The sequence below is a fragment of the Sciurus vulgaris genome (assembly GCF_902686455.1).
Source record: "Sciurus vulgaris genome assembly, chromosome: 5".
Taxonomy (NCBI): Eukaryota; Metazoa; Chordata; class Mammalia; order Rodentia; family Sciuridae; genus Sciurus; species Sciurus vulgaris.
In genome coordinates, this window is record NC_136465.1 from 74196692 (window position 1) to 74223929 (window position 27238).

General features: G+C 41.8%; 1 protein-coding gene across 2 annotated transcripts; it reads left to right on the top strand.

The window, feature by feature from the left end:
- The first annotated feature begins 16670 nt into the window (after positions 1 to 16670).
- C1S (complement C1s) lies at positions 16671 to 26926 on the top strand. Of its 2 annotated transcripts, none has more exons than XM_079142190.1 (12): positions 16671 to 16835; positions 17690 to 17799; positions 18051 to 18258; positions 18466 to 18643; positions 19487 to 19612; positions 20442 to 20641; positions 21026 to 21179; positions 21548 to 21663; positions 22063 to 22141; positions 23165 to 23293; positions 24316 to 24390; positions 25781 to 26926. In XM_079142190.1, the coding sequence occupies exons 2-12, from the start codon at positions 17777 to 17779 to the stop codon at positions 26578 to 26580; spliced, it is 2088 nt and encodes a 695-aa protein (XP_078998316.1). In that variant the 5' UTR covers positions 16671 to 16835; positions 17690 to 17776; the 3' UTR covers positions 26581 to 26926. The 2 variants fall into 2 exon arrangements, with proteins under 2 accessions (XP_078998316.1, XP_078998317.1); XM_079142191.1 differs by having other exon boundaries at positions 17693 to 17799.
- The last annotated feature ends 312 nt before the right edge of the window (positions 26927 to 27238 follow it).

Genomic DNA, 27238 nt, shown 5'->3' on the forward strand with positions numbered 1-27238 from the left:
AAGGACTCGTCGTAAGTTGAGTAAAGCTGGAGCCCCTTCCTCAGAGTGTTAATCTCTCTTCCTTTTTTGTTTTTCACCAGAACTCACAATATTACGCGGATTAATCATGTTTAATAAAGTTCTTCGGTTGAAGGATGATGGGAACACAAACAGTTCATATGAGTTAACTCAATTCCAGTAAAATAAAGTTCATTTGTTTACACAAAGCACTAATATTCCTATAGGGAATGGTGGACATTCTGAAGCAATATGTCTTGTGATGTTTTTGTTAACTTTTACAAGACTCCCAGACATCTAGTTGCATATAAGTGATTCTCTTAGCTTCAGTGATCAACATATTTATTACATCTGGTTTCTTCTGCAAAGTAATGAGCCTCCCACAGAAATACATTATATTTAGTTCAAAAGAAAAGTTTTAGTTCTTTTAGATGAAGATTTTTACTCTGAAGACAATAACTTGGTTCTTAATAGTATAATATGATTTAACATAGCATAGACATGTAATTATAGTCATGAAAAATTAATAACAAATTACTAGAAGTTATAATTAATCTTAGCGGTAAGAGATCAAATAGAAGTAAACTTCAAAGAAAAACAAGTGGTATACATCAACTTGCTTTTGTAAGTTTCGAGTCAAGGATAGTTCATTGTGGGGAAATGTCAAATAAGATGAATGTGCCAGGTGGCGCTAATTGGCTAACTGTGCAGACCTAGCTTCTGTTATCTATTGATAAACTTCTAAGAACTTTCTTCTTCATATGAAGTCATAAATATTTTTAGTGAAAAGTGTAAGGGTATAAAAACTGTAAGAAGAATTCAATAAACTTGTCAGCAACCTAACACCGACCTGAGTCTGTGTGGTTGCTGTCCATCGCCGACGCTGCGCCGCCTAATCTTTTGGGGCTTTTACATTTCAGGCCATCAAGGACCCCTGGACTCTGCTGCTAGGGCTGGTCCCCGGCAGAAGACTGAGGCAGGAGGATCACAATTTAGCAGAGGTGTCAGCAACCCAGTGAGAACCTGTCTCAAAATAAAAAATAAAAAGGGCTAGGGATGTGAAAATCCATCCATGGTTAGCAGAATCAGGCTTGGCTAAGCCATGGGATACAGAGGTCTGACTCCCAGGAACTGGCAGTCATGAGAGACTGTTTCAGATAGCCTGGGGTATGTGACTGTGCAGTGGCTCACCCCTGAGGAGATGCTAATTCTAGAGCAAATGGCTCTCCTAACTCCACCCATCCTGTTCCTCACAGAAGCAGCTCCTCCCGTCCCCCTTTATCTATATGACTATAAATAAAAGAAAGGTGGGCTTCTCCATCTTGCTAGAGGCCAGATCTTGGCATGGCTCGTTCTGTCACACCCTCTTCCATTTAAAAAGATTATTGGCTCTTGTGTTTATTTAATTAAACAAGTTTCTTAGTGACTAATCAACAGCTGGCCCTGTCCTCTGACAGAAACACTTTCCATCACCCGTGCTGGACGTGGCAGAATCCCCCCTACAGGGAATGTGGCTCAGTGATTAAGCACCCTTGGATTCAATCCCTGGTACCAAAAATAAATGAATAAATAAATAAAGGAACAGGAGGCCTGTCGCGAGCAGTGAGTAAGAGAGGAAGCAAGTTTGGTTCCAACAAGTGGATTTTATTCATGCAATGCACACTCAACATTCCTAATAATAAGTCACAAATACATTGAAGATTCACTCCCTTGTTCACCTAGCATCCAATCCCTATGGACTTACTCAGTGCAACGTCTCTTAGCCAAGAAGTCAGTCAACAAGACTGAGGGGATTCTTCTCAGCAGTAGCCTCTCTCAGCTCCTTGGATGTCTTTGGATGTTCTTGGGTGTCTGATAAGCCAGAGGCTGGATGGCAGTCATCGTTGAGAGAGAGAGGTGGTCAGTTGTCTGGCCTCGGTGACAATGGTTGATCAGTAATCAGAGACAGTGTGGACAGCAGCCAGGGCAGTCAAGAGACAGAGCGACGTGGAGTCCTCTGGTCATGGTGCTGCTGACAGTTTGCTCCAAAGTCCAGGGGTTTAAATAGTGATTTTCAGCCCAGTCATGCTCTGGTCTTCATTGATAAAGACCAGAACACAACTAGACTAGGAGCCACCACTCAAATCATAGATAAAGGTTCATATTGGCATTGTTCAGGAGTGTCATCCTGCCACACAGCAAGTATGTCACCAGGCGCCTTTTATGATTTTGGTTTTACAAGTCCAGGCAAATACCAAATACAGCTTATTATTACTACACAACACACAGCTATAGCAATTCCTATTATATCCTTGTCTCATTACGAGACCCCACCACTCAACACAGGTGAGTGCCCCTGAAAGTTCCTGCCTTGCAGCTAACAGGATGACCCTGACCATGGCAATCAGCAGCACCCTCAGTTTTAAGGAATCCCCATGACATTGGACAGAATACACAACATGCCCCCTGCTGTTTGGAGGTGGTTTGGGCAGGACCTCTGAGCTAAGGAAGGCGGCAGAGTCCATTACAGGAGGGGTGTTTTCCTTTATGAGAACTTGATAAAAAGAATAATTTTTATTTTGATGGCAAAATTGAAAAAGTAAAAATAACAGGCAAGAGTAAGAGAGGGTTTAACTTCTTTTTCTTCAAGATTAGACATCATTGAATTTAGAAGAGGAAACCCTGCACAATTTGATAAAATATTATTTTTTCTTCAATATGTGACAGTGGTCCACTTCACCTTTTGAATGCCCTTGCTGCTTATTTTAAAATGTACATGTTTTTCTTTTCCTTTTCTCCCTCTCCACATCCCTAACCTGGGGACCAGGAACAAGATTTCATTGAATTATCTGTCCTCCATAGGAAGGAGATGTCACCAGAAGACCTAGGAAGTAACTATGTCCCAGATTAACAAGTGAATCCTTGATACACCAGCAGGGCGCCCCTGGAATGCAACCCTTGAGTGTTTCTTTAACCCCCCCTGTTCCTCCTGATGGGGAGAACCACAGCCTTTGGGGCTAGAGTCCCTTGTGTTTCTCCTTCACTAGCAAAGCAATAAATTTTTTTTTCCTTTTACTCAAAACCTTGTCCTCATTATTAAACTGATATGAATTGGCATGGGGGACAAGGACCGAGCTTTCAGTAACAGATATAAAGTGCATATCCTGAGTTGATTTTTTTAAAAAAAATATTTTTAGTTGTAGAAGGACAAAATACTTTTATTTATTTTTTTATGTGGTGCTGAGGATTGAACCCAGTGCCTCACACATATTAGGCAAGTACTCTACTACTGAGCTACACCCCCAACCCCTCTGTTGTTTGTTTAAATTGAGTATTGAAACTAGAGTTGCTTTACCATTGAGATACACTCCCAGTCCTTTTTTTAAAAATTAAATTAAATTAAATTAAATTTATTTAATTTAATTCAGTCCTGGGGATTGAACCTAGGTTTTTAAGCACGTTAGGCAAGAACTCTATCACTGAGCTACATCCCCAGCCTCAGTCCTTTTTATTTATTTATTTTTAAATTTGAGATAGAGTTTCACTAAATTGTTCAGGCTGACCTTGAACTTGTGATTCTTGTTTCTCAGCTTTCTAAACAACTGGAATTAGAAGCCTGTATCACTACATACACAATTTGTTTATTTTTTAAGGGCTTACTGAGTATCAGTATATGTTGAAGCCTTAGCATGCAGTATTTCACTTAATCTTGGTCACAACAGGCCCTGACAATGATAGCTGCATCTGAAGTAAGTGATATTTCATCTTCCACATGATGAAGCTGGTGCTCAGTGGAAAAGTAACTTTTTCAAGGTCACAGAATCTAGGATTGAACCTGGGGCTTTGTGCATGTTAGGCATGTGCTCTACCACTGAGCCATGTCCCAAGTGAAGGATATGGAAATGTCAACCCCAACCCAGTGTGTCTTGGAAATTGGGAAGGAGGTAGAAGGCAACACATTGAAAACATTGTTCCTTTCCCAACACATCCTTTCCCAGTCACAGGACAATCCCTGGGAAGGAACCAAGAATCACCCAGCAACAAGACAATCCCTGGGAAGAAAATATCTACCAAGTCTAAAAATGGCAATCTCTGGGAAGGACCCAAGACATTGATCCTTCCCTGGATAACTCTTTCCCCAGTGACAGTACAATAGACCCTGGAAGGAAAGCATTAAGCACTGAATGCTGAACTCTCGACCCTCCATTCTTGCCCAGTAAAAACAAATTTCAAATTCTCACAACCTGTTTCTTGAATGCCCAAACTGATATATTCTGTTAAAGTCTTCAATGGTTAAGTCATTTCCCAGTGTGTAACCTACATAAACCCAGACTTCTGTCATCAGGGGCCATTTTTCTACACAGAAAGTGAGCCCCTCCAGTGCCTGACTGATTGACTCTGCTGTGGAATAAAGGAAAGCTTGCTGATCCACTTGAGGTCTCCTTCTGTCCTGGTTATTTGTGTTTTCATAATAGTGCTGAAACCGTTTTATTTTTTTTTTTTTTTTGCTTACACCCAGTTATTCCTGCTTATTTAAGGAAGTTAGAAAGTTCAATGTTAAGCCTTAGGTCTACCATTGTGGAGTAGCAGAACTAGAACTTGACCTTGTTTTCTAACTGCTGGTCTAGCACTGAATTAACTGGGGGTAAGACTGGTGTACCATGCTTTATCCAGTCCCATATTTTACCACTCTGAAATCAGGATGCATCTTGTAATCAATGACATGTCATAAATTCATTGAAAGCTTTTTTGTACTTAGTGGTATATAAAAATAATAAAGGCTCTTTGATTGATGAAACCTTTGGTTCATTAGAATGTGGACACTAAGATGGGTGCAAGGGGTGGGATTGTATCTAAGTGCCAGAGCACTTGCCTGACATGCACAAGATCCTGGTCAGCACAAAAACAAAAAGAAACAAAACAAAACAAAACAAAACAAAACAAAACAAACAAACAACAACAACAAAAAAAAAACAGGGAGTAGAAAGTGATAAGGAAAGAAGGAGTACTGAGATCAGGGGGAGTTTTGAGGAGGACTTGTACAGGTCCACACTCCCTCATCTGCAATTCTAAATTTCAAAAGGCTCTGAAAACTGTTTTTCTTTTCTGTATTTCTTTTTTTCAGTACTGAGGGAATTGGACCTACTTACTCTCTACTTTTCAGTACTGAGGGAATTGGACTACTTACTCTCTACTGTCACAAGAGTAGAGATGTCTCCAAAGAATGGTCTGAGTTCCCAGAAGGGGGAACTTGAATCAGGCCCAGTGGGGTTCTTGTCATACATAATGGAAAAGAATTTCAAGTTGGGTGTGGTGATCTGCCCCTGTGAACCTAGTGACTGTGGAGTCTGAGGTGGAAGGATTTCAAGTTCAAAGTCAGTCTCAGCAACTTAGGGAGGCACTGTCTCAAAATAAAGATAAAAAGACTGGGATTATGGCTCAGTGGGTAAAGCACTCCTGGGTTCAATCCCTGGTATTAAAAAAAATTTTTAGCACATGCCAGTGAAAGGCATAGACAGATTTATTTAGGAAAATAGTTGCATATTCAAAGAAGAATGGGGGCAATCTCAAGAGCGATGTCATTAGGATAAAGCAAAGAATACACATTCAAGGAAGAATGTGGACTACCTTGACTGGTGTGCAGTGTATTTGCAGGGGGGCAGTTGCTAGGACTAGATGTGGGACCAGGGTGGAGCTACACAGTTTCACAACAGTTTTTCCTGTGCTTGTGCATTTGAATTACAAGGCCACAGATCAAGTGTCCAGCCAAGGGCATGTTATTCTGGAGCTGCACTTGTTATTAGGTGCTGTTTGCATCTCAGTGGCCCACAGGTGTTTCCTTTGAGACTAAATTTCTCTCTGTCTCCTTATCCCAAATACCTATTTCACTACCACTGAGCTACATCCCAATTTTTTATATTTTATTTTGAGACTATGTCTTCTAACTTGCTAAGGCTGGCCTTAAATTGTAGCCAAAACTCAGTCCTTGTCCCCATTGCCAATCCAGTAATGAGGACATGGTTTTGAGGAAAAAGGAAAAGAAGGTTTATTGCTTTGCTAGCAAAGGAGAAACATAGGGAACTCCTGTCCCAGGGGCTTTGATTCTGCCCATCAGGAGGAACAGGGGGCTTTTAAAGAGGGATTCAAATACTACATTCCATGTGTTTCTGTTGGAGTTATAATTCACTTGTTAATTTGGGAGATAGTCTTCTCTCAGATCTTCTGGTACCGTCCTCAAGTGTGGATTACTTCATTCCTATGGTGGGTGAGTGCTCAAAGACAGATAACTAACTCTGTCTAGGATGGGGAAGAAAGGCAATGCATTTTCCCTTGAGATTAGGGATGGGGAGGGATTAGGGAGGAACAGAGAAAGAAATGTTTCCATTTTAAAAAGAAGTCCTAGTGGCAGAGCAGCAAGGGTTACATTCAAAGAATAAAGAGAACCACTGTTATATTTTCCCATTGTCAATTTCTTTTTCTTTTTAAAATTTTTTTATTGATTTTTTTTTTTATTTTCACAGACTGCATTTTGATTCATTGTATACAAATGGGGTATAACTTTTCATTTCTATGGTTGTACACAATGTAGATTCACACCATTCATGTAATCACACATATACAAAGGATAATACTATCTGTCTTATTCTACTATCTTTCCTTCCCCCACCCCCTCCCATCCTATTTTCCTCTACACCATTCAAAGTTCTTACATTCTCCCCTCCCTGCCAACCCCCTCGTTATATATTATCATCCACTTATCAGAGAAAATATTCAGCCTTTGGTTTCTTGGGCTTGGCACTTAGCATGATATTTTCCAACTTCATTCATTTACCAGCAAATGCCATAATTTTATTCTTCTTTATGTCTGAGTAATATTCCATTGTGTATATATACCAGTTTCTATATCCAGTCATCTATTGAAGGGCATCTAGATTGCTTTCATAATCTAGCTATTGTGAATGGAGCAGCTATGAACATTGATGTGGCTGCATCACTGTAGTATGCTGATTTTAAGTCCTTCAAGTATAAATCGAGGGGTGGGATAGCTGGGTCAAATGGTAGGTCCATTCCAAGTTTTCTGAGGAATCTCCATGTTGCTTTTCAGAGGGGCTGCACCAATTTGCAACTCCATCAGCAATGTATGAGTGTGCCTTTTTCCCCACATCCTCACCAACACTTATTATTGCTTGTGTTCTTGACAATAGCCATTCTAGTTGGAGTTCCACATTCCATTTCTATGGAAAAATGGACAATATCTCTAAGCTTTTTCCTGCTGAAAGGGGGGCAAAGTTGGGGGAAGTAACCCAAAGTCCTTTTTCTCTATCAGGTGGATTGTGGACAGTTAAGGGTTCAGCATTAGAGTAGTTCAGAGGTCCACAGTGGCTGATGGCAAGTGACTGGACAAGGCATACATAGGGCAGTGATCATGCTAAGATAACAATAAACAAGACAACAAAGCAATACTTTTTTCATAAACAATTAGCACAAAAGCAATTAGTATTTAAGCCAGTCTGAAAACCAAGAAGACAGTAACTTATAATCATATCAGTGAAAAAACAGATGAAGTTTATCAATATGAGAAGTTAAGAAGATTTGTAAGTCTATGAGATCAGGCTCAAATTAACTCAGGACAAATTTGTGACTCTAGAGTCCTTTGTGATCATTACTAGGCATTCTCACACAAGAGCTCTTCCTTTATAGTCTCCAGCTTTACTTAATTTTAGTAGAAATGACACAAGTGTACATCTTAAGTTACATTTAAACAAATCCATTGTTCTTTCTTTTAATTGTTCATGTAGGAGTGTGCTTAGGCTATATTCTCCCGCCAGGTGTTTAAGACCAAGTTTGTCAAAACTGGACTTGTTCCTATCCTTAAAATTCAGGTGAGATTCCTCAGAGATCACTCTTGAAGAGGTATGTGAAGCCTCCTGGCTCCTTTAGCTTTCTTCTACAAGTGGTGCCACCTTCCAGGATGGCTTCTCTTGGATGCATCAGGGGCATCTCCAATGACCCTTCTCTTTGCAGAATGTGTACTGGCTGACTTCCTGTTCACTGGGGTCCTCTCAACCTCACTGATCAGCCGATCTGGTGACTCACCAGAGTTTCAGGGCCCAGAGAGGGTTCCTGTCATTCTCTGGGTCCTGGCTGACCTTAGGGGGCAAGGGCAAAAATGTTAGCCATTTTTTCCTTGGCCCTTTTACTTCCTTGATTAACTCAGGTAGTACTTTGATTTTTCTTAATCCATACATGAAAGCACATGAGAGAATACAAAAAGAAAAAGGAAATGGAAGGAGATCTTGTGGACTAGTGAAGCTTTATTCAGCACTGGATGGGCATATCTTCCAGGGCAAAATGGTGGCAGGTCACTGGAGGATCTGGGTTTTATATGGCCTTAGCAGAGTCAGGTCATTGGAGGAGCTAGTTACATGTGGCAGGCCCTCTTGGCAGGCAGGGTCAAGTAACGGACAGAGTTTAGGGTAGGGCAAGAGGACAGGTAGGTAACCATGTCCTTCATTCCAGATTCTGAATTTTTGCTTAGTTAATATCATTTGGTATTTTCCTTGTAAATTTTATAACTGTTGCTGGTTAATGTTTTGCAGAGTTACTACCTGAGTTAATTTGAGATAAAAAGCCATCACCTATAGGACAGATAAGGTATAATGCTGACTTGCAATACTAATACTGACCCCAATTAAGTGATAGGGTGTACTGTAAAATTATAGATATTGAAGTTATAACCTGTTACTCCCACTGTTAAGACTTGTGAAACTGGTCTGCTGAGAGTTTAAAACCAAAAACTTGGAGACCAAAGTCAAGGTTCCATGAACCTTCTGCAACTTACTTAAACATTCAAAACTTGTTTACATCCTTAGTTTTGTCTTCTTTCATCTTGGAATTTAGCCCAAGAATATTACTTTACCAAACAAAATACTTTCTCATCCAGAAACATTTCTTTTACCATCCAGATTTCCATTCTGAAATATATTTCCAAACCTATAACTTTCTTTTATCTTTTCTGGGTTGTGGCCAGCACCTCCACTCCCCGTGGGCAAAAGGGCCTGGAAGGAAGGACAGAGGCCAGGTTCTCTTTGGTCACTTTTCTACAACTCAGGAAACTTTCCTGGGATTTTTCTTTTCCCAGTTTAGGGTTGGTGTCCTTGACCCACAGTGAGATGATCTGTGGTTGCCTGGGGCCAGGCTGAGAAACAGTGCTGGGACTGCCAGCACTGGGTTTAAAAGATTGAAATCTTTTAACCCTTTCTTCTGGTGTCCTTCTATCCTTGCACGCCAGAGGCAGTGCCTTTTGGCACCTTCAACTTGGTTCCTGATGGTTCACACCTCTTATTATGCAACTGCATAAACGCATGTACATACAGAATCTCTTTCATAAACTACCCCTGAAAGACCAACTTCAGCTTCAAAATTGTATAATAATCCAGAAAAACATTCAAAGGCCATATTGTGTTACAGTAAACTGTCTTTCTCTTAGACAGGCTTATACCCATAGGTGGCTCATTAAGCCAAGATCTCTCTGCTGAAGAGACTATTTACTGATAAGATCAATGCAGCATAGTTCATGTCTTAAAGGGCAAGTAACAGGCCAAAAAAAAAAAAAAAAAAAAAAAAACAAAAAAAAACCACACACACACACACACACGCACACACACACACAAAACCAGAAAAACCAAAAAACAAAAACAAAAATAAATAAAGCAAAGTAAAACAAAAACAGATAAGAGAGGATCACCAAAACCAGGGTTGACAGGAACATTTAAAACAGACAAACCTGCACGTAAAAATTTCTTTTATTTACTTTATGTTGGCATTGGATCTGCTATTTTGCTGCCGCCATTATTCTGTCTCCCCCATACCATTTTACAACCCAGATTGTTAGCCTGTGAACCTCCCCACCAACCATCCGTTTGTTGTTATTAGCCTGCGAAATTCCACTATTTAATAGCTCCCCCATTTTCTCGCTCTCTCCTGGCGCTCTCTCTCTCTCTCTCTCTCTCTCTCTCTCTCTCTCTCTCTTTCTCTCTCTCTCTTTCACCCTGCAGGGAGACACTCTGCCTGTTAGCTTAATAAAATCTCTTGCGTGAGTTCCCACGTCCGGAGTAGTTTCGGGGTGCATCACTTTACCTTTGACAAACCAACTCTAACTGCAATATTGTATAATAATTCAGAAAGCTATTCAAAAGCCAGATCATTACTGTAAAACATCACCTTACACAGGTTTATACCTGTAGGGGGCCCTTTCTTCAATTTACTTTACCTCTGACAGACCAACTTTAATTACAAGATTGTACAAAAAAGAAAGCCAGAGAGAAAACCAGAGAGGAGTCCAAAAACCACAGGCAACAGATGGGAACGTTTAACTTGACCAGTCAAGGTCTTTCCTGTAATATAATATAAAGCTGCTCTCCCACCCTTTACGCTGCAGTCATTTTCCCACCTCCCAACTTACAACCTAGCTTGTCAGTCTGTGAACATCCTAGCTCCCTATTGGTTCATCAGTCAGCCTGCAAGTATTCTTCTCTGTTATTGGTCCTTGTTAGCCCATGAAATTCCACTACTTAAGAATAGTTCCCCTGCCATTCTCTCTCTCTCTCTCTCCTCCTGGCTTTCACTCTCTCTCTTGCATGCATGCTCTCTCTCTCTCTCTTTTCCTCTCATTTTCTCTTACCCTGCAGGGAGATACTCTATCTGTTTGCTTAATAAACTCTCTTATGTGAGTTCCTGCATTCGGAGTAGTTTCTGGGTTCTTACATTGGTGCTGTGACTTGGATGGGCTCTTCTACCACCGCTTAGGTGGGTGGAATCCCATCTATCAACCCAGACCCCCAGATGCTGGTCTCATCTTCCATTTGCCTGGACACTCTCTACATTCACCACTGGCCTTCAGATTGGTGAGTTTTCCCCTAGGTCAGCTTAAATACTCCTCTGCTGACCTAAGACTTGACCGTTGATGGTCTGGTACCCTCAAGGTGGTTGAGGAATGGGTGGTTCCCCCATCCACAACTTTTGCAGTTACGGCTGGCCGCCTTAGTTGACCTTATCTGACAGTGGGGCCCTGATCTTTATGGTGGAGATTCTCTCTTAGGGTTGAGGCTCCACTTTGCGCTCACTCTCGTTCTTGAAAATCCTGACGTCAGGTCCTCAACTCTCTTGGCTTTTGCCTGGCCCACATTGATGCTTGTGTGATGACCCCATCACTGTGCTCCCTTCTCATCTCCAGCCCACTACTCTGACCTCGGGACACCCTGGACACTGACTCGGCTGTATCGGTCTCCACCATGGGATCCAGGTCCTCTATTCTGGCAGATTCACCCTTGGGGTGTCTACTAGACGATCTTAAACCCCTTTACCTGACCTCTGGCCTAGGTAATCAATCCAAAATGGCCACATAATGGCTCACAGCTTCTGTGAGTGAGTGGGCAGATGGAAAGGGAGTCCTTATCTTCAAGTCTTTTCTTTCTTGTGCTTTTTTGCTCTTCCTACAAACTTGAATGCTTCCTTTTGGCTTCTTCTCCCCCTCTTGATCCCTCCTCCTTCTCCAACTTTGACTCAGCTAACAACCACTCCCATACTGGTCTGCTGTGGCAGAGGCCCCCGGCCACTGCTTCTCCATCTCCTTAGCCCTGTTCTGTTTCTGCTTCCATTCTCCTACCCAGCCCACCCAGTCCTCCTGCCATGAGGTTCTGTGCACATATTCTCGCCCCCCATGGGAAGTGGCTGGTGTGGAGGGAGTAACCCTAACCAGCTCAACAGTCAGTGGTATGTCACAGTAAGGAGTATGATGTAGCAGCCCCATTACTCAAAAGTAGCGGGAGATAATGTTTCATAATTTTTTACATCCAAACCTGACCTGATTCCCAACCAGGAAAAAAGTTTAAAAGCCCTAGGTAATTCCCTCTGCCTAGCCTTGCTGAATCCTGCATTGGAATGTAGACTGCAGCTGGCTCAGTGAGGGACCAACCTGAGATTGAAGTGAAAAAAAAAAAAAAAAGTGTCCATTTTAAATTTCTCCTGGGCTGCAACACAGAACACTCTATCTCTCCCTCTCACCCCTTCTCTTTCTCACTCTCTCATGCTATAATTAATGGCCATTATAATTTTTCTTCTAGGACTCTTGTTTTTCTTAAATGCTATATTTTTTTTAGCTCACAATTTTGATCCTACATACCTAGGTTAATGATTTTTGATCAGTTCTTTTTATCCAACTCTAGAGTTATTTTTGAACATCTGTTACATTGCAATGGAGGTAAATGTTATAAGGCCTTTGCTTTTGTTTTATGTGTTGTCTGTCTGTGTGAAACTAAATATAAGCATGCATAAAATGAAAATTTAAAAAATGGAAACTGTTACCTGTTTTGCAGAGGTACTGCTTCAAGAACACAGAACCTAGGTAACTTGTGATAATAAGCCATCACCTACAGAACAGATAGTATATAATGGTAATTTCCAGTCCCAATATAGACTCCAGTTAAATAAAAGGGTAAATAACTGTAAAGTTATAGACATTGAAGTTAAAGCCCAGTATTCTTACTTTATGACTGGTGAGACTGGCTTTCTGGATGGTTAAGATCAAATTTAGAGATTGAAATTAAATACAGAGGCCAAGAAAAGCCAGTATTTGGATCTTGCCCTCAAAGTCAGCCTGAATCCAGGGAACAAGAGAACCTCTCTAAGGAGCTTTGCAACTCTGGGCCACACAACCTCCCTATCAGGGAAACTGATGAGACCACTGGAGGATGAAAAGTCAATTAGTGCACCTGCTGCAGAGGAGGGTCATTGAAAAAGGTAGACATTCCTGATGCTTCCAAGGGAAGCCACCTCATTGAGGAGATCCTGCCTAATGTATGGCACTATTGGAGCTAAGAAGCTGCTCTCAAGTTCCCCATGAGTGACCCTGTGGGAACTCAGCTGACTCTTAACAAGACAGGAACAGGTCAATTTGACTAGTTTGATCTTAGATGCCTAGCAAAACAGTTAAAACCAAAATACAGCACTCTTGGGCATTTAAAATATACACTTGTGTTAGCCCACTAGAATAAAGACTGGAAGCTACAAAAGAGATTCTTAGGCAAATGTGCCTGATAACTATCAAGAGAAACTGCCAGAGTCAGACGTTTTTTGTCAGTTTAAGGCCTACAGACCTTCCTAAGCTACACAGGTAGACTTAATCTATGTTTGCTAGTATGATTATCTAGCCCCAAGTAACAGAAATATAGAGATCTCTACTAAACACAGGTTATACCAATAAAAGGATATTTTACAAAAATCAGATGACATTAAGTAGCTTAAAGTTCCCAAATAAAGGCCTTGTCCTCTCCAGCCTTTGTTAGGCCTTGTTATGGGAACAATTTCTCAGTTCTTCCACTTCCTGGTGAGGTCTTATTGACTTCTGTCATCTTCATGATATTCATTGACATGTTCCAGATTCTGCAACATTTATTTTGTATTAATCTCATTTCAGTACTCATGTCTTTTTGTTCTTCTCTCATAGAAGCACCCACCCCGAGATGCCTTTACAACCTGCTCTTCCCCAGCCAGACTTCTACCATGGACCCCTCGATTGACCCATTTTTAAAAGGGAACTCCAAACTGCTTGCCCCACACTGCCCCCTTCCAGCTCAAAGCAGCCAGAGTGGTTGTTGCCCCCTTTCCTAAAACTAGAGGGGGCAATGAAGCCAGAATTGGGGACAGGCAGTTAGTGTAGAAATAGGGGATTGGTCAAATTGAGGAAATGTAGTCCATGAAAGCCATCTGCCTCTGGAAGTCTGGAAGTTGGAGACTGCCCCTGGGAGAATGGAATGTCAAGGATCTTTGGAGCCCATTGATTACCAAATTTCCCTGCCCTTATCAAGGACTGCAAGCAAGGAGCTGCTAATTAATGCCCCCTGGGCCCTTGCCTGGCTGAATTACTTTGGCTCTCCCCCTGTCCCATCCGTTTCTTACTTTTTACATCTCACCTGCAAAACCAGGCCTACTCAAGTAGGCAGGAAGGAGAGATAAGGGGGGAGAGAACTAGAGAACAAAAGATCTTCTTATAAAAACAAAAAAGGGGGAATATAATATAAAGCTGCTCCCCCGCCCTTTACGCTGCAGTCATTTCCCCGTCTCCCAACTTACAACCTAGCTTGTCAGTCTGTGAACATCCTAGCTACCTATTGGTTCATCAGTCAGCCTGCAAGTATTCTTCTCTGTTATTGGTCCTTGTTAGCCCATGAAATTCCACTACTTAAGAATAGTTCCCCTGCCATTCTCTCTCTCTCTCTCTTCTCTTCGCTTTCATGCTCTCTCCTTCTGGCTTTCACTCTCTCTCTTGTGTGCACACACACACACACTCTCTCTCTTTTCCTCTCATTTTCTCTCTTACGCTGCAGGGAGACACTCTACCTGTTTGCTTAATAAACTCTCTTATGTGAGTTCCTGCATCCGGAGTGGTTTCTGGGTTCTTACATTTCCCAAAAGACTACCTGTAGGATCAATTCAGTATTTGCCATGTCTTTAAAGGGGAAATAACAGATACAAACAAAAAACAAAAATATGGACAGGCAACCAGAGGGAATTCCCAAGCCCAAGGCCAACAAACAGATGAGAATTTAGGGCAGATTAGAAGGGAGTAAATATCCCTAGTTTCTCAAGTCCAACTTAATTGTGACTCCTACACCAAATGGCACCACAGATGTCCCCACAAAGAAGGACCAGATGTTCCTGTTGCCAAAAGTGTAGGCATTGTCCCTGATGCCAATTCAATAATGATAACACAGTTTTGAGAAAAAAGAAAAAGGTTTATTGCTTTGCTACCAAAGGAGAAGCACAGGGAACTCCTGTCCCAGAGGCTGTGATTATGCCCATCAGGAGGAACAGGGGGCTTTTAAAGAGGTGATTCAAAGGTTACATTCCATGCATTTCTGTTGGAGATGTAATTCACTTGTTAATTTGGGAGATAGTCTTCCCTGAGATCTTCTGGTATTGTCCTCAAGTGTGGATTACTTCATTCCTATGGTGGGTGAGTGCTCAAAGACAGATAACTAACTCTGTCTAGGATGGGGAAGAAAGGTAATCCTTTTCCCTTTGAGATTAGGGAGCAGGAGAGATTAGGGAGGAGCAGGGCAAGAGGAAGAGAAAGAAACATGTCCATTTAAAAAAATAAGTTACAGTGGCAGAGAGCAAGTGTTATATTCAAAGCATAATGTGGACCACTGTTATAAAACTTTGTATCTTCCTGCCTCAGCTTCCTGAATCACTAGGATTACAGGCATGTGCTACCAGGAGGGGCTACATTATTTGTTTTCCCTTTTTGAGTTTAGCACCAAAAACTCATTTGGCAACAAAACCTGACCTTAACAGATTTGAAATAATTTCTAATCTTTAATTATTCTTTTTACTCTGAAGATCAATATGTTTAGCTTCAGGAATATTACTGTTTGATAATAGTGTGATCCCAGTCCCTATATAGTAGTGGTCCATTTTATGCTTTGAATATAGCCCTTGCTGCTCTGCCACTGTGACTGATTTTAAAAAGGATATGTTTCTCTTCCTCTATCCTTCCTCCTCCCTAATCTTTCCCCATCCCTAATTTCAGGGAAAACAGGATTACCTTTCTTCCCCATCCTAGGTGGAGTTATCTGTCCTTGAGCACATACTCATCACAAGAACTAAGTAATGCAGACTTGGGGATGGTACCACAAGATCTCAGAAATGACTATCTTCCAAATTAACAAGTGAATTACAACTCTGGACCAAGAACACATGGATTGTAGCCTTTGAATCACCTCTTTAAAAGTCCCCTGTTCCTCCTGGTGGACAGAATCACAGCCTCTGCGATGGCAGTCCCCTGTGCTTGTCCTTTGCTAACAAAGTAATAAAACTTTTTTTCCTGTTTCTCAAAACCATGTCCTCATTATTGGATTGGCATTGGGGACAAGGATCAAGTTTTTGGTAACACCTGGAGCAAGGCAACGAAGGAGATGTTACTTAATTTTGGGTCCACATACATCATTGCCTTAGTAAAATCCTGCTTCTCAAAGCAAATCTGGTCCCATGGTCGAGAGGTAGGGTTTTATTTTATTTTTAAAATTCTTTTTAGTTGTAGATGAACACAATACCTTTATTTTATTTATTTATGTTTATGTGTGCTGAGGATCAAACCCAGTGCCTCAAATGTGCCAGGCAAGTGCTCTACCACTGAGCCACAACCCTAGGCCTTGCATTTTATCTTGACTGGTGCATAGCATCAAGATGTTTGGGAAGAGATTTTAGGAAGAGAAAAACACATCAGCCCACATCAGCTTAGGCCTAGGTATAAATCATTATCCAACCATTAAATTTGCCTTGAAGGCAGGGATGGACTGCACTTCTGACAACCCCTCTCTCTTAATTCATGATTCACAGTGTGAGAGTTGAACTTTCTGGGTTTGGCTTTTTTCTCTTAGTATCAATTCCCTCCCTTTCCCATAAGTCACCTGACTTCCCTTAAAATTTCTGAAACACACCCTTTGGCTGGAAAAGAGCATTAGGCAATCTGTGAAATTCCCCATTCCTCCTTTCTTCTCTGGAACTCGAGCCTGGGAGGAAGATGCAGTTCTTGTTTCAAAAGCAGAGGGAGCTCCAAGATCAAGGCTGAGTTACCCTTCCTCTATGTCATGGTCGCCCAGCCCCCTCTTTGTTTAGATCAGGGAATTTCGGACATGCACATTTGGTTAGGGAATCTTATGAACAGAATCAGGACAGGGAGGTCTGCCGGAGGTTCCTGCAGAGGGAGCATCCTCCTGGGAGCCAGCAGAGTTGCCCAGCATGACCACTGGCAGGAGCGAGGGGGCTGACCCACTTGCTCCCATCAGCTTCTGAAGGTAAAAACTTTACAAATGAAGAGCACAGCTTTGATGGAGGGGAAAAGAAAGGCAGAGAACCACACAGAAAGCTTTGGGGCAAAGATGGAGGGATGGAAAGAGTAGAATAAAAAAAGACAGAATTTAAGACAACCCATTTCTCCTAGGCTGATCCCATTCACCCCCACTTTACTCCACCACAGTACCATTGTTTTCAGGATTAAAAGCAATTTTGATTTTTCTAGGAACTGTGGGAAGATATCCTCTCTACTTAGTAAAGGAAAAAACAGACTGACTAACTTTGGAAGATTCTGTTTCTTGTCATTAACTGCCCCTTTTCTCCTTCCTCTTGCAATCCTATCTCAGAGGCGGCAATACTTTCCCTCTCAGACAACTTCTCTCAAGGTCCCTGCCCTCCCCTTGAAAGAATCTCATTCCTCCATCAGTGGTCATTGGGGACATCAACAGAAACCCATGCTATGCTAACCATAGTAAAGGGGACTGACTTGAAGTGATAAAAGTTTTCTCGTGGAAAAGAAGGGGAACTGTCTTAGCTGGATGGTCAGGTGGGCACCTGAAAACCTGAGTGGAAATGGGGCTATTGTTCTGTGAGGGCAGGAACGAGAATGATAAGGGGGCTTAGGGGTGAGGAAGAAAAAAAGAAGAAAACTGGGAGAAACTATTTGCTTTGGAGAAAAATTGGGAGAAGGTTCAGAGCAGCAATGGGAGAAGGATAAGATTTAGTTCCAGTCTAGAAAATTAGTTGAAGTCTGACCAAGGAGGGTGTGAGAGGCCAGGTGTCATATGGTGGAGATTAGTGGCGTGGCTCTTGTTAAACCTATGTGTTATTCTTATGGTGCTCCTCACCACCAAAGCAGGTGCCTGTGTTTGTCAGACAACTAGCCAGGCTGGCTACTGTTTTAGCTCCAAAGTCCAGAGGAACAAATAACTAGTCCAGAGACATGGACACGTCGCCAGATATGTGGTAAGTGATTGGGGGTCTACAGAGACGTTCATGGATCACTTCATTTTCTCAAGAAAAGGATTTTGATTTGACCTAGGCCTTTTCTTTATTCCAACCTAAGATTTTCTTCCATGGCTTGATGGGTGTCTTTTTCTCTTTCCCTTTCTTCTCTTTGTGACAAATGCTAGACTTCTATACAAGGCTGTTGGTAGCTGGGTTGCCCACATTACTATGCCTTTTTTTTTTTTTTTTTTTTTTTTTTTTAATTTCAGGTGCATTGTCTTGTTTTCTCTTTTGGCATGGGTTTATGCTGAACCTACCATGTATGGGGAGATCCTGTCCCCTAACTATCCTCAGGCATACCCCAATGAGATAGAGAAATCTTGGGATATAGAAGTTCCTGAAGGGTATGGGATTCACCTCTACTTCACTCATCTGGACATAGAACTGTCAGAGAACTGCGCATATGACTCAGTGCAGGTATATGATGAACCATGCAGAACGGTGATAGAAGACCAGGGCTGGGGTGGAGGAATGAGAAGGATGCATGAGGGAAAGCCACAGGCTTGCAGGGAACTGGAGTCAGGTAGTTCTATGGGGGTCAAGTTTCTACTCTCTCTGTTCTTTTTCTCTCACCTCCATGCCAAAATATTCCCCTTCATAACATCATTTTTACTCTTCTCTTAGATAATGTCGGGAGGCACGGAAGAAGGGAAACTCTGTGGGCAGAGGACCAGCAAGAATCCCAACTCCCCAATTGTGGAAGAGTTCCACATCCCATACAATAAACTCCAGGTGACTTTTAAGTCAGACTTCTCCAATGAAGAGCGGTTTACTGGGTTTGCTGCATATTATGTTGCCACTGGTAAGACTCACCCTTATATGATTTACTGATCCAGTTACAAGATTAGAAATGGTAAAAATATTGTACAATGCATTAAATGAGGATTCTATTTATAACTTTTACAAAGTATTGACTTGGCCTGACTCCTTCCATGAATTACCTTTGTGAAAGACAAACACGATTGTAATTTAGTGGTGATGATATTAATGGTGGTAGTAGATAATAAATTTTGATTTACTGAGTATCACTATGAATTGAGTACTATATTAGAAAGTTTTCTATATTAACGTAATCTCAACACTTCAAGGTAGGTGTTATTATCTCCATAAAAAGATAAAGAAAGTGAGAACTGTAAAGTTAATCACTTGCCAAAAATTACACAAGGATTATTGGATACACAAGTCAATACAAGATATGGCATTCAAACTTTCAAATTCTGGGCACTTCTACATCTGTCTCCAGGTTAAAATGAAGTTAGAACTTGTCACAAAATCAAACTTGCTTAGATCTGACAGAAGGACCAATGTGGTATAATGAGATAGATGAATCAATGATTCCTCCCTGCAGAAAACAATGTCACATGTTTAGCCTGCAGAGTTTTGTCTCTAGCATTGAAATGCTCTGTATGCAAGAAAAAAACAGGGATCTTTGGGCACTGAGAACTCCCTTATAGCAGTTCAATGGCAGGGCACAACTTTAGAATCATAGTTCAGGAAATAATGTAGAAAAATAGCACTCTAAAAGGCGGTTCTTTGATGATCTGTAACAGTCTCTCTCTTTTTTTTAACCCTTATGATTTTGGATTTAAACTCATTCCTCCTTCTAGACTTTTGTCCTTGACTTCAACCTTTTTCTACTTTACAGACGTAAATGAGTGCACAGATTTTGCAGATGCCCCTTGTAGCCACTTCTGCAACAACTTCATTGGTGGTTACTTCTGTTCCTGTCCTCCAGAGTACTTCCTCCACGATGATATGAGGAATTGTGGAGGTAAGCTTGGCATTAAGAGAGGTTCATGTTCCATGGGATTTGGAACAGATTGAGACCTCAGAAAAGGCTTTGTCTATCCTTCCAATCTTAATTAGGCTCTCCTTTCAGGCATCTATTCTTAGTTACCCATAAACTAAGGGGGAGACCACAGGAGGGGAACAAGATAAGTTGTGTTAATCATTTTTTCATTTCTGTGACAAAATACCTGAGATAAACAACTTAAAAGGAGGTAATGTGGACTGGGGTTGTGGTCCAGTGGTACAGTGCTTGCCTACCACACGAGGCACCAGGTTTGATCCTCAGCACCATATAAAAAAATAAAATAAAAATAAAGGTACTGTGTCCATCTACAACTAAAAAATTTTTTTTTAAAAAAGAGGAAATATTTGTTCTGGCTCATGCTTTCAGTCCATGGTTGGATGACTCCATTATTTTGGGTATATGGTGAGGCAGACATCATGGTGGGTAGCATGTAGTGGAGCAAAGCTGCTCACATCATGGCAGTCAGGAAGTGGAAGAGAGACAGGAGTTGGGGTTAGTTGGAGAAGAGAGATAGATGCCTGTGAAGAGTCTGCCTGAGGTTGTTCACATCCATGAAAGCTTCCATCATAAGAAAAGTGATAGAAATCTCATAGGCATTGAATATCCCTACTAATGAGCACTGAGTGTATAATTGCCCCTTGTGGGCCTCAGTCAGGGCTCCTAGATTAGTCTGAATGGAGGACTCTCAGTTTATGACAGAAGGAATCATAGATTGGTGCAGGACTTCTTTGCTTGACCATATATTTGATTTCCCCTTTCTTTTTTTTTTTTTTTTTTTCTCCCTTAGTCAACTGCAGTGGGGATGTGTTTACTACCTTGACTGGGGAGCTTGCAAGTCCCAATTATCCCAATCCATATCCAGAGAACTCAAGGTGTGAATATCAGATCCAGTTGGAGGAGGGGTTCCAAGTGGTGGTCACTGTGCGGAGAGAAGATTTTGATGTGGAACCAGCAGACTCAGAGGGGAACTGCCATGACAGTTTAGTTGTGCGTGGTGGATGATTAGTTCTTGCCCCCACCCCCATTTACTTCTTCTTGAAGACAAAACTATCCTTCTTCCTTCTCCTTATTGTTGTATTACAGTTATTATCTCCTTTACTTTTTTTTTTTTTTTTGGTAGTATTGTACAGTTAGGCACACATTGTACCCCTGAACTATGCTCCAAGCCCTTTTTATTATTCTATTAAAACAGGGCCTCTCTAAGTTGCTGAGACTGGCTTGGACTTGCAGTCCTTCTGCCTTAGTTTCCAGAATAGCTGAGATTAAAAGCATGCAGAACTGTGCCTGACTGTTCCTTTTATACCTTCCATTTAACCTTGTCCCTTTAAATTCTTTCTCTTCTGATTTAATCATTTTTTTTTTTTCCTTCAGTTTGTTGCAAGAAACCAACAATTTGGTCCTTATTGTGGTAATGGATTCCCTGGACCTCTGACTATCGAAACCAGGAGTAACATTCTTGATATCATATTTCAAACTGATCTAACAGGGCAAAAAAAAGGATGGAAACTTCGTTACCATGGAGATCGTGAGTAACCTAAAAGTGCCTTTTTGATGGGTGACACTAAAGTCCTTGAACAATGTAGGATCAAAACAAGCAGACTGTTATTTGGATAGAATCCTGGGAAACATCAGTTTCTCCAGAAGATCTAAATCTGTCAATTATTGCCAGAAATGCCTCAACATTTAGTAATCCTTCAACTGGATCTGAGAATGTGGACAACCTGGGGATTGTTAGTAATGGCATATTATTTTAGTTATCTGCCATATTGGGATGTCAGGCCTTGGAATTGAGAATAATTGAATGATTTTAGAAAGTATGGGAATTATGCAAATAGAACAGTCTCCGACAATTTAGTAAAATTATTTTTCTGTCTCAACTTTGCCCTTTCTAAGCAAACCCCTGTCCGAAAGAAGTCACTGCCAATTCTTTTTGGGAGCCTGAAAAGGCCAAATATGTGTTTAAAGATGTGGTGAAGATAACCTGTCAGGATGGGTTCGAAGTTGTAGAGGTAAAGTACCATTTGGGCTTCTCTCTTATCTCTGGCCAGATCAGGGCAAGCATACTGAAATTTTCCAGCCGTTGCCTATTGTCCCTGTTTGATTAAGGTATTAACACCTCTGCCATAGAAGAGCTCAAGATCTTCAGTCCTTTGTGAGTCATGGAGTTCCTTGGCCAGTTGGGCTTCTCTCTGCCTTCAGCCTTCCTGGGGAAGGGGGTGGACATGCTGGGGCAGAGTTGTCTCTTTCAGCCCCAGCTCCTAGGTGCTTTGGGTCATCTGCTAGGATGTTCCCAAGCTTCTTTTGGTGAGGACATCTCATTGATCCAAGTCCAGAGATCAATTCCATTTTTGGTTTTGATTTCCCATCTCTCACTGTATAAATTAAAGTTGATGTCTATTGTTCTCTAGGGAAGTGTTGGCTCAACATCTTTCTATTCGACTTGTCAAAGCAATGGAAAATGGAGTAATTCTAAACTGAAATGTCAACGTATGTGTCTCTTCAATGTGGAACTCTTTTTTTTTTTTCTCCCAAAAGGAATTGAAAAATCAGCACATAAAAATTCAAATGTATGGTTTCCTCTTAGGATTATGAGAGAGTGGGTTAGGTTTTTGAAGGGAAGCAAGTCATAGAAGATTTGTAGACCCAGCCCTTGCCTGGTCCCAGATCAGCTAGACTTTTCTTTCTTTCTTTCTTTCTTTCTTTCTTTCTTTCTTTCTTTCTTTCTTTCTCTTTCTTTCTTTCTTTCTTTCTTTTTCTTTCTCTCTCTCTTTCTTTCTTTCTTTCTCTCTTTCTTTTTCTTTCTTTCTCTCTCTCTCCTTTCTTTCTTTCTTTCTTTCTTTCTCTCTCTCTCTCTCTCTCTCTCTCTCTCTCTCTCTCTCTCTCTCTCTCTCTCTCTCTCTCCCTCTCTCTCCCTCCCTCCCTCTCTCCCTCCCTCCCTCCCTCCTTGCTTCCTTCCTTCCTTCCTTCCTTCTTTCCTTCCTTCCTTCCGTCCTTCCTTCCTTTCATTTTTTTCTTTCTCATACTGGGACTTGAATCCAATGCTGCTCTACCACTGAGCTATACTTTTAGTCCATTTTATTTATTATTTTGAGACATAGTCTCACTAACTTACCCAGGCTGGCCTCAAACTTGGGATCCTTGAGCCTCAACCTGAGTTGCTGGGAGCACAGGCATGTGCTACCATGCCTGGCTAAGAAAGGAGCTTTGGGATTGGTAGTTAATAGCTCCAAATGGGTGCCTTTTTGACTTCCATGGATCTGCCAATGACTGAGAACCAGATTCTTCCTTTTAGCTTTCAATGGACTATCTGGATTGGCAGGTCTCGATGGTCTAGAGAGTGGCGTGATGTCAGTTGAAGAGGATGGTCATGGAGAGGTGGTGTGGGGAGATTCATCCAGGGCGTGCTTATGGATATGGGGTGGGAAAGAAGTAAGGATGGAACTGACCCCATAATGCTTCCTGGGAAGGAGTGACGGTCCTGACCATCAGCCTCCTCCCTTCCTCTTGTAGCTGTGGACTGTGGTACTCCTGAACCCATTCAACATGGTAAAGTTGAAGATCCAGAAAACACTTTATTTGGTTCTGTCATTCGCTACACTTGTGAGGAACCATATTACTACATGGAACATGAAGAAGGAGGTAAGTTTTTTCTACTAGAGAAAGAGAGAGAAAGGGAATGTGAACATTTAGAGGGTGAAGAGCAAATCTTTCTTGGTTGGGGAGAGTTTGTAGAGATAACACACATTGTTATCCTCTTGGCTTAGACTCAGGATACAGTTTTCAGGTGGGGCAGAGTATATTCTCATGGATCATCCATAGAAAATCTTTTTCTTTTTAATTTTTAGATGTTGATGGACCTTTATTTTATTCATTTATTTATATGTGGTGCTGAGAATCGAACCCAGTGCCTCACACATGCTAGGCAAGCGCTCACCACTGAGCCACAACCCCAGCCCCATAGAAAACCTTAAAGGTCACCAACTCAGCTTTGCAGTTACAACAGGCATTCCCCTACAACCTTCCTTTCATATGGTTATTCACCTTTGAACCAGTTGTTCTGTGTAAAACTCACAGGAGGAATTCTTCCAGCTGCAAGTCTACATACGGTGATGACTGTTTTTTGTTTTTGTTTTTGTTTTTTGTTTTTGGTACTGGGGATTGAATGCAGGGGCACTTTATTACTGAGCTACATCCCCAACCATTTTTATTTTTTATTTTGAATTTGCTAAGTCTTGCCTCAAATTTGTAATCCTCCTGCCTCAGCCTCCTGAGTCGCTGGTATTACAGGTGTGTCTGTGCCTGGTTGATGTCTGGTTTTCTTGCAAAAGAGGCCTTGGCAGTGCTGAATGAAACACATAGTCCCTATTACATTGCTTTTCATTATATTATTAACATTTTTAAAAGTTTTATTTTCCCACTTGAAGCACTTTCCCAGTCTCTACCATAACTTTCTTCCTTCTGCTTTGGAGACTACTCTTTTCTTCTCCTTTGGCAGCATAGAGGTCTGAGGGATTATTTGGGGGAATGCTCAAGATTATTTTCTAGTTGATTTGTTCTGACCCCCTTCTCAAGTCCCAGAGGAGCCCAGACTCTGCCTGAAAGGGGGAAATGGAAGAGAGAAGATGTGGTGGTGTTGACATGTATCCCTTGTGTGATTCCAGGGGAGTATCGCTGTGCCGTGAACGGGAGCTGGGTGAACGAAGTGCTGGGCACAGAGCTGCCAAAATGTGTTCCAGGTAACCAGGGTTTTTGGTGTGGGCAGAGACTGGAGCCACACATGCAGTGGGGAGTCACCTTCTGAAAGCAGCTGTAATCCTCTTGGGAAAGGACTTAGTCCAGGTCTTTCAGAGTCCAGCACAGTGAGGTGGTGGTAACACTGGGCTGTGGGAATTCCCTCAACCACACTGAGTCAGGCCAGCTCGAAGCAAAGTAGGCAAGTCAGCCAGCAATAGTTGAGTTGGGGACAGTTGAATCTGGTGATGAAGATGAGATAAGCAGATACAGAATTGCCAAAAGCAGGACTTGAAAGTTGAGAGTGAGGAATCAACATTCAGAAAGAAGTGTGGGTATATAGCGTAGTTATTATACTAAAAGTCTATGTGGCAGCCAGGCATGGTGGTGCACGCCTGTAATCCCAGCAGCTAGGGAGGCTGAGGCAGGAGGATAGCAAGTTCAAGGTCAGCCTCAGCAGTGTGGCGAGGCCCTGTCTCAAAATAAAAAAATAAAAAGGGCTGGGGATGTGGATTAGTGGTTAAGAGCCCCTGGATTCAAGCCCTGGTACCAAACAAAGAAAAAAAAAATCTATGTGGAAAGAAGATATTGAGGAATAAAGTAAATGAGGGGTTACAGGAAGATCAGAGTTGCGTAGAAGACAATAGGGCAAAACAAGAATAATAATAATGATCCTAGTAATAACAATGCTATTGAGAATTAAGGACCAAGCTAGTTTGTTGCATTTATCCTCTCTTCCACGTCCTTCCAGCAATCCTATGAGGTTCCATTTTTTGGATGAGTGAATTCAGTTTACAGAGTTTACAGTCAATAAGAGTCAGGAGCAGCATTTGAACCCAGCTCCGTCTGGGTCCAAAGTTCATTGTGCTCAATTCAAAGTCTATTTCAGACTGTCTAGCAAGGGATTTAGATAGGCCAACTTGATCTGAAATTCAGTACTGGGGAATGGCAAAGCAGTCTTACCTGGAACCAGCCCATGGAGAGGGAGAGGTTAAGATCAAAGAAGAGAACCCTCTTTTTACATCCTAGCTTGACCTCTGGGTTGCTAGGAGGGAGTCAGGTGCAACTAGGACTTCAGTAAAGAAGGCATTAAATAGAGGTTTCATCTGGGCATCAGCAGAAGGTACAAAGCACTGGTTCCCAGTTGGGTGCCTGGCCTCACATGCTGAGACTCTTTTAACTGCTCTTCTATGAGCCTGCTATGGCATTGGCAAAGGAGGATGTTTAATGTTTAGGGAAGGCTAGGATATGTCAGATATGGAGATGGTTGACCAAATAGGGTTGACTGTCTCATGCTGGAGAACTCTGCAGCCAGTGGTAAAAGTATTTGAGTGGCTGGAGGATTTTCAGGAGTCCAGTATCATTTCCTGTCCCTCCCATCTTATTTTTTCCTAGTTTGTGGAGTCCCCAGTGAGCCCCCTACAATCCAACAGAGGATATTTGGAGGATTCCTTGCAAAGATCAACAATTTCCCTTGGCAAGTCTTCTTTAAGCATCCATGGGCTGGTGGGGCTCTCATTGATGAGTATTGGGTGCTGACGGCTGCCCATGTTGTGGAGGGAAACCCTGACCCACCTATGTATGTTGGGTCCACCACTGTGCAAACCTCACATCTGAACAATGCCCAGATGCTGACCGCCGAACGTGTGATTATTCATCCGGGTTGGAAACCCGTGGATGACTCGAGCTCACGAACGAATTTTGACAATGATATTGCGCTGGTGCAGCTAAGGGACCCTGTGAAGATGGGACCAAATGTCTCCCCCATCTGCCTGCCAGGCACCACCTCAGAATACAACCCCTCACTGGGAAAACTAGGAATGATCTCAGGCTGGGGTCGAACCAAGAAAAGAGATCATGTTATCCAACTCAGAGGGGCAATATTACCTGTAGCTCCCATAGAAAAGTGCCGAGAGGTGAAAGGGGGAAATTCCAAAGTGGACGCAGCTGCGTATGTTTTCACTGACAACATGATCTGTGCTGGAGGACAGAAGGGTGTTGACAGCTGTCAAGGGGACAGTGGTGGGGCTTTTGCTATTCAGGACCCCAATGAAGATAACCCCAAATTCTATGTAGCTGGCCTGGTGTCCTGGGGACCCAAGTGTGGGACCTATGGGATCTATACAAAGGTTAAGAACTATCTTGCCTGGATAAAGAAAACCATGCAGGAAAATAGTCCTTCTATTAAGGATTAATCCATGCATACACCTCCCACTTCTCCAATGAATATGATCCACCCACTGCTTTCAGTTCCTCACAATATTCTCATTATTTCACCATGACTGAGAGAAGACAAGGGAGTATCATTGAGATAGAACTTGATTGTCAAGGTGCCTGACTGGATGGTAGAACTGTGTTGGCTATTCACTTGTGGCCTGAGTACCTGTTACAGATCCAACATGGAGGGGCACACCTGTCTTGCACTCTTCGGCAGGGATACCTTAATTTTTTTTTTTTGGTTCTTCTTTAACTGAAGTTGCATTTGCTTTATCATTCTCAGTGTCCATTATCTACTTACAATAAAGCATGTTTATAATCCAATTCTGGCTGACTTCCTTTATTCTCTATCAGTACTCCAGGACCGTAGGAGGGGAATGGAAATTAAATATGAATTGTTTCATTGTCACCTGAAAATAAATATTCTTTAATATTCACTTGTATAATACAATATGATGACTTAAAAAAGAAAAACTAAAGAAATTCAGAGATCTGGGTGTGGTGGGTACACCTATAATCCCAGCAACTCAGGAGGATGAGGCAGGAGGATTGCAAGTTGGAAGGCAGCCTTGACATTTCTTTCTCTTTCTTTCTTTCTTTCTTTCTTTCTTTCTTTCTTTCTTTCTTTCTTTCTTT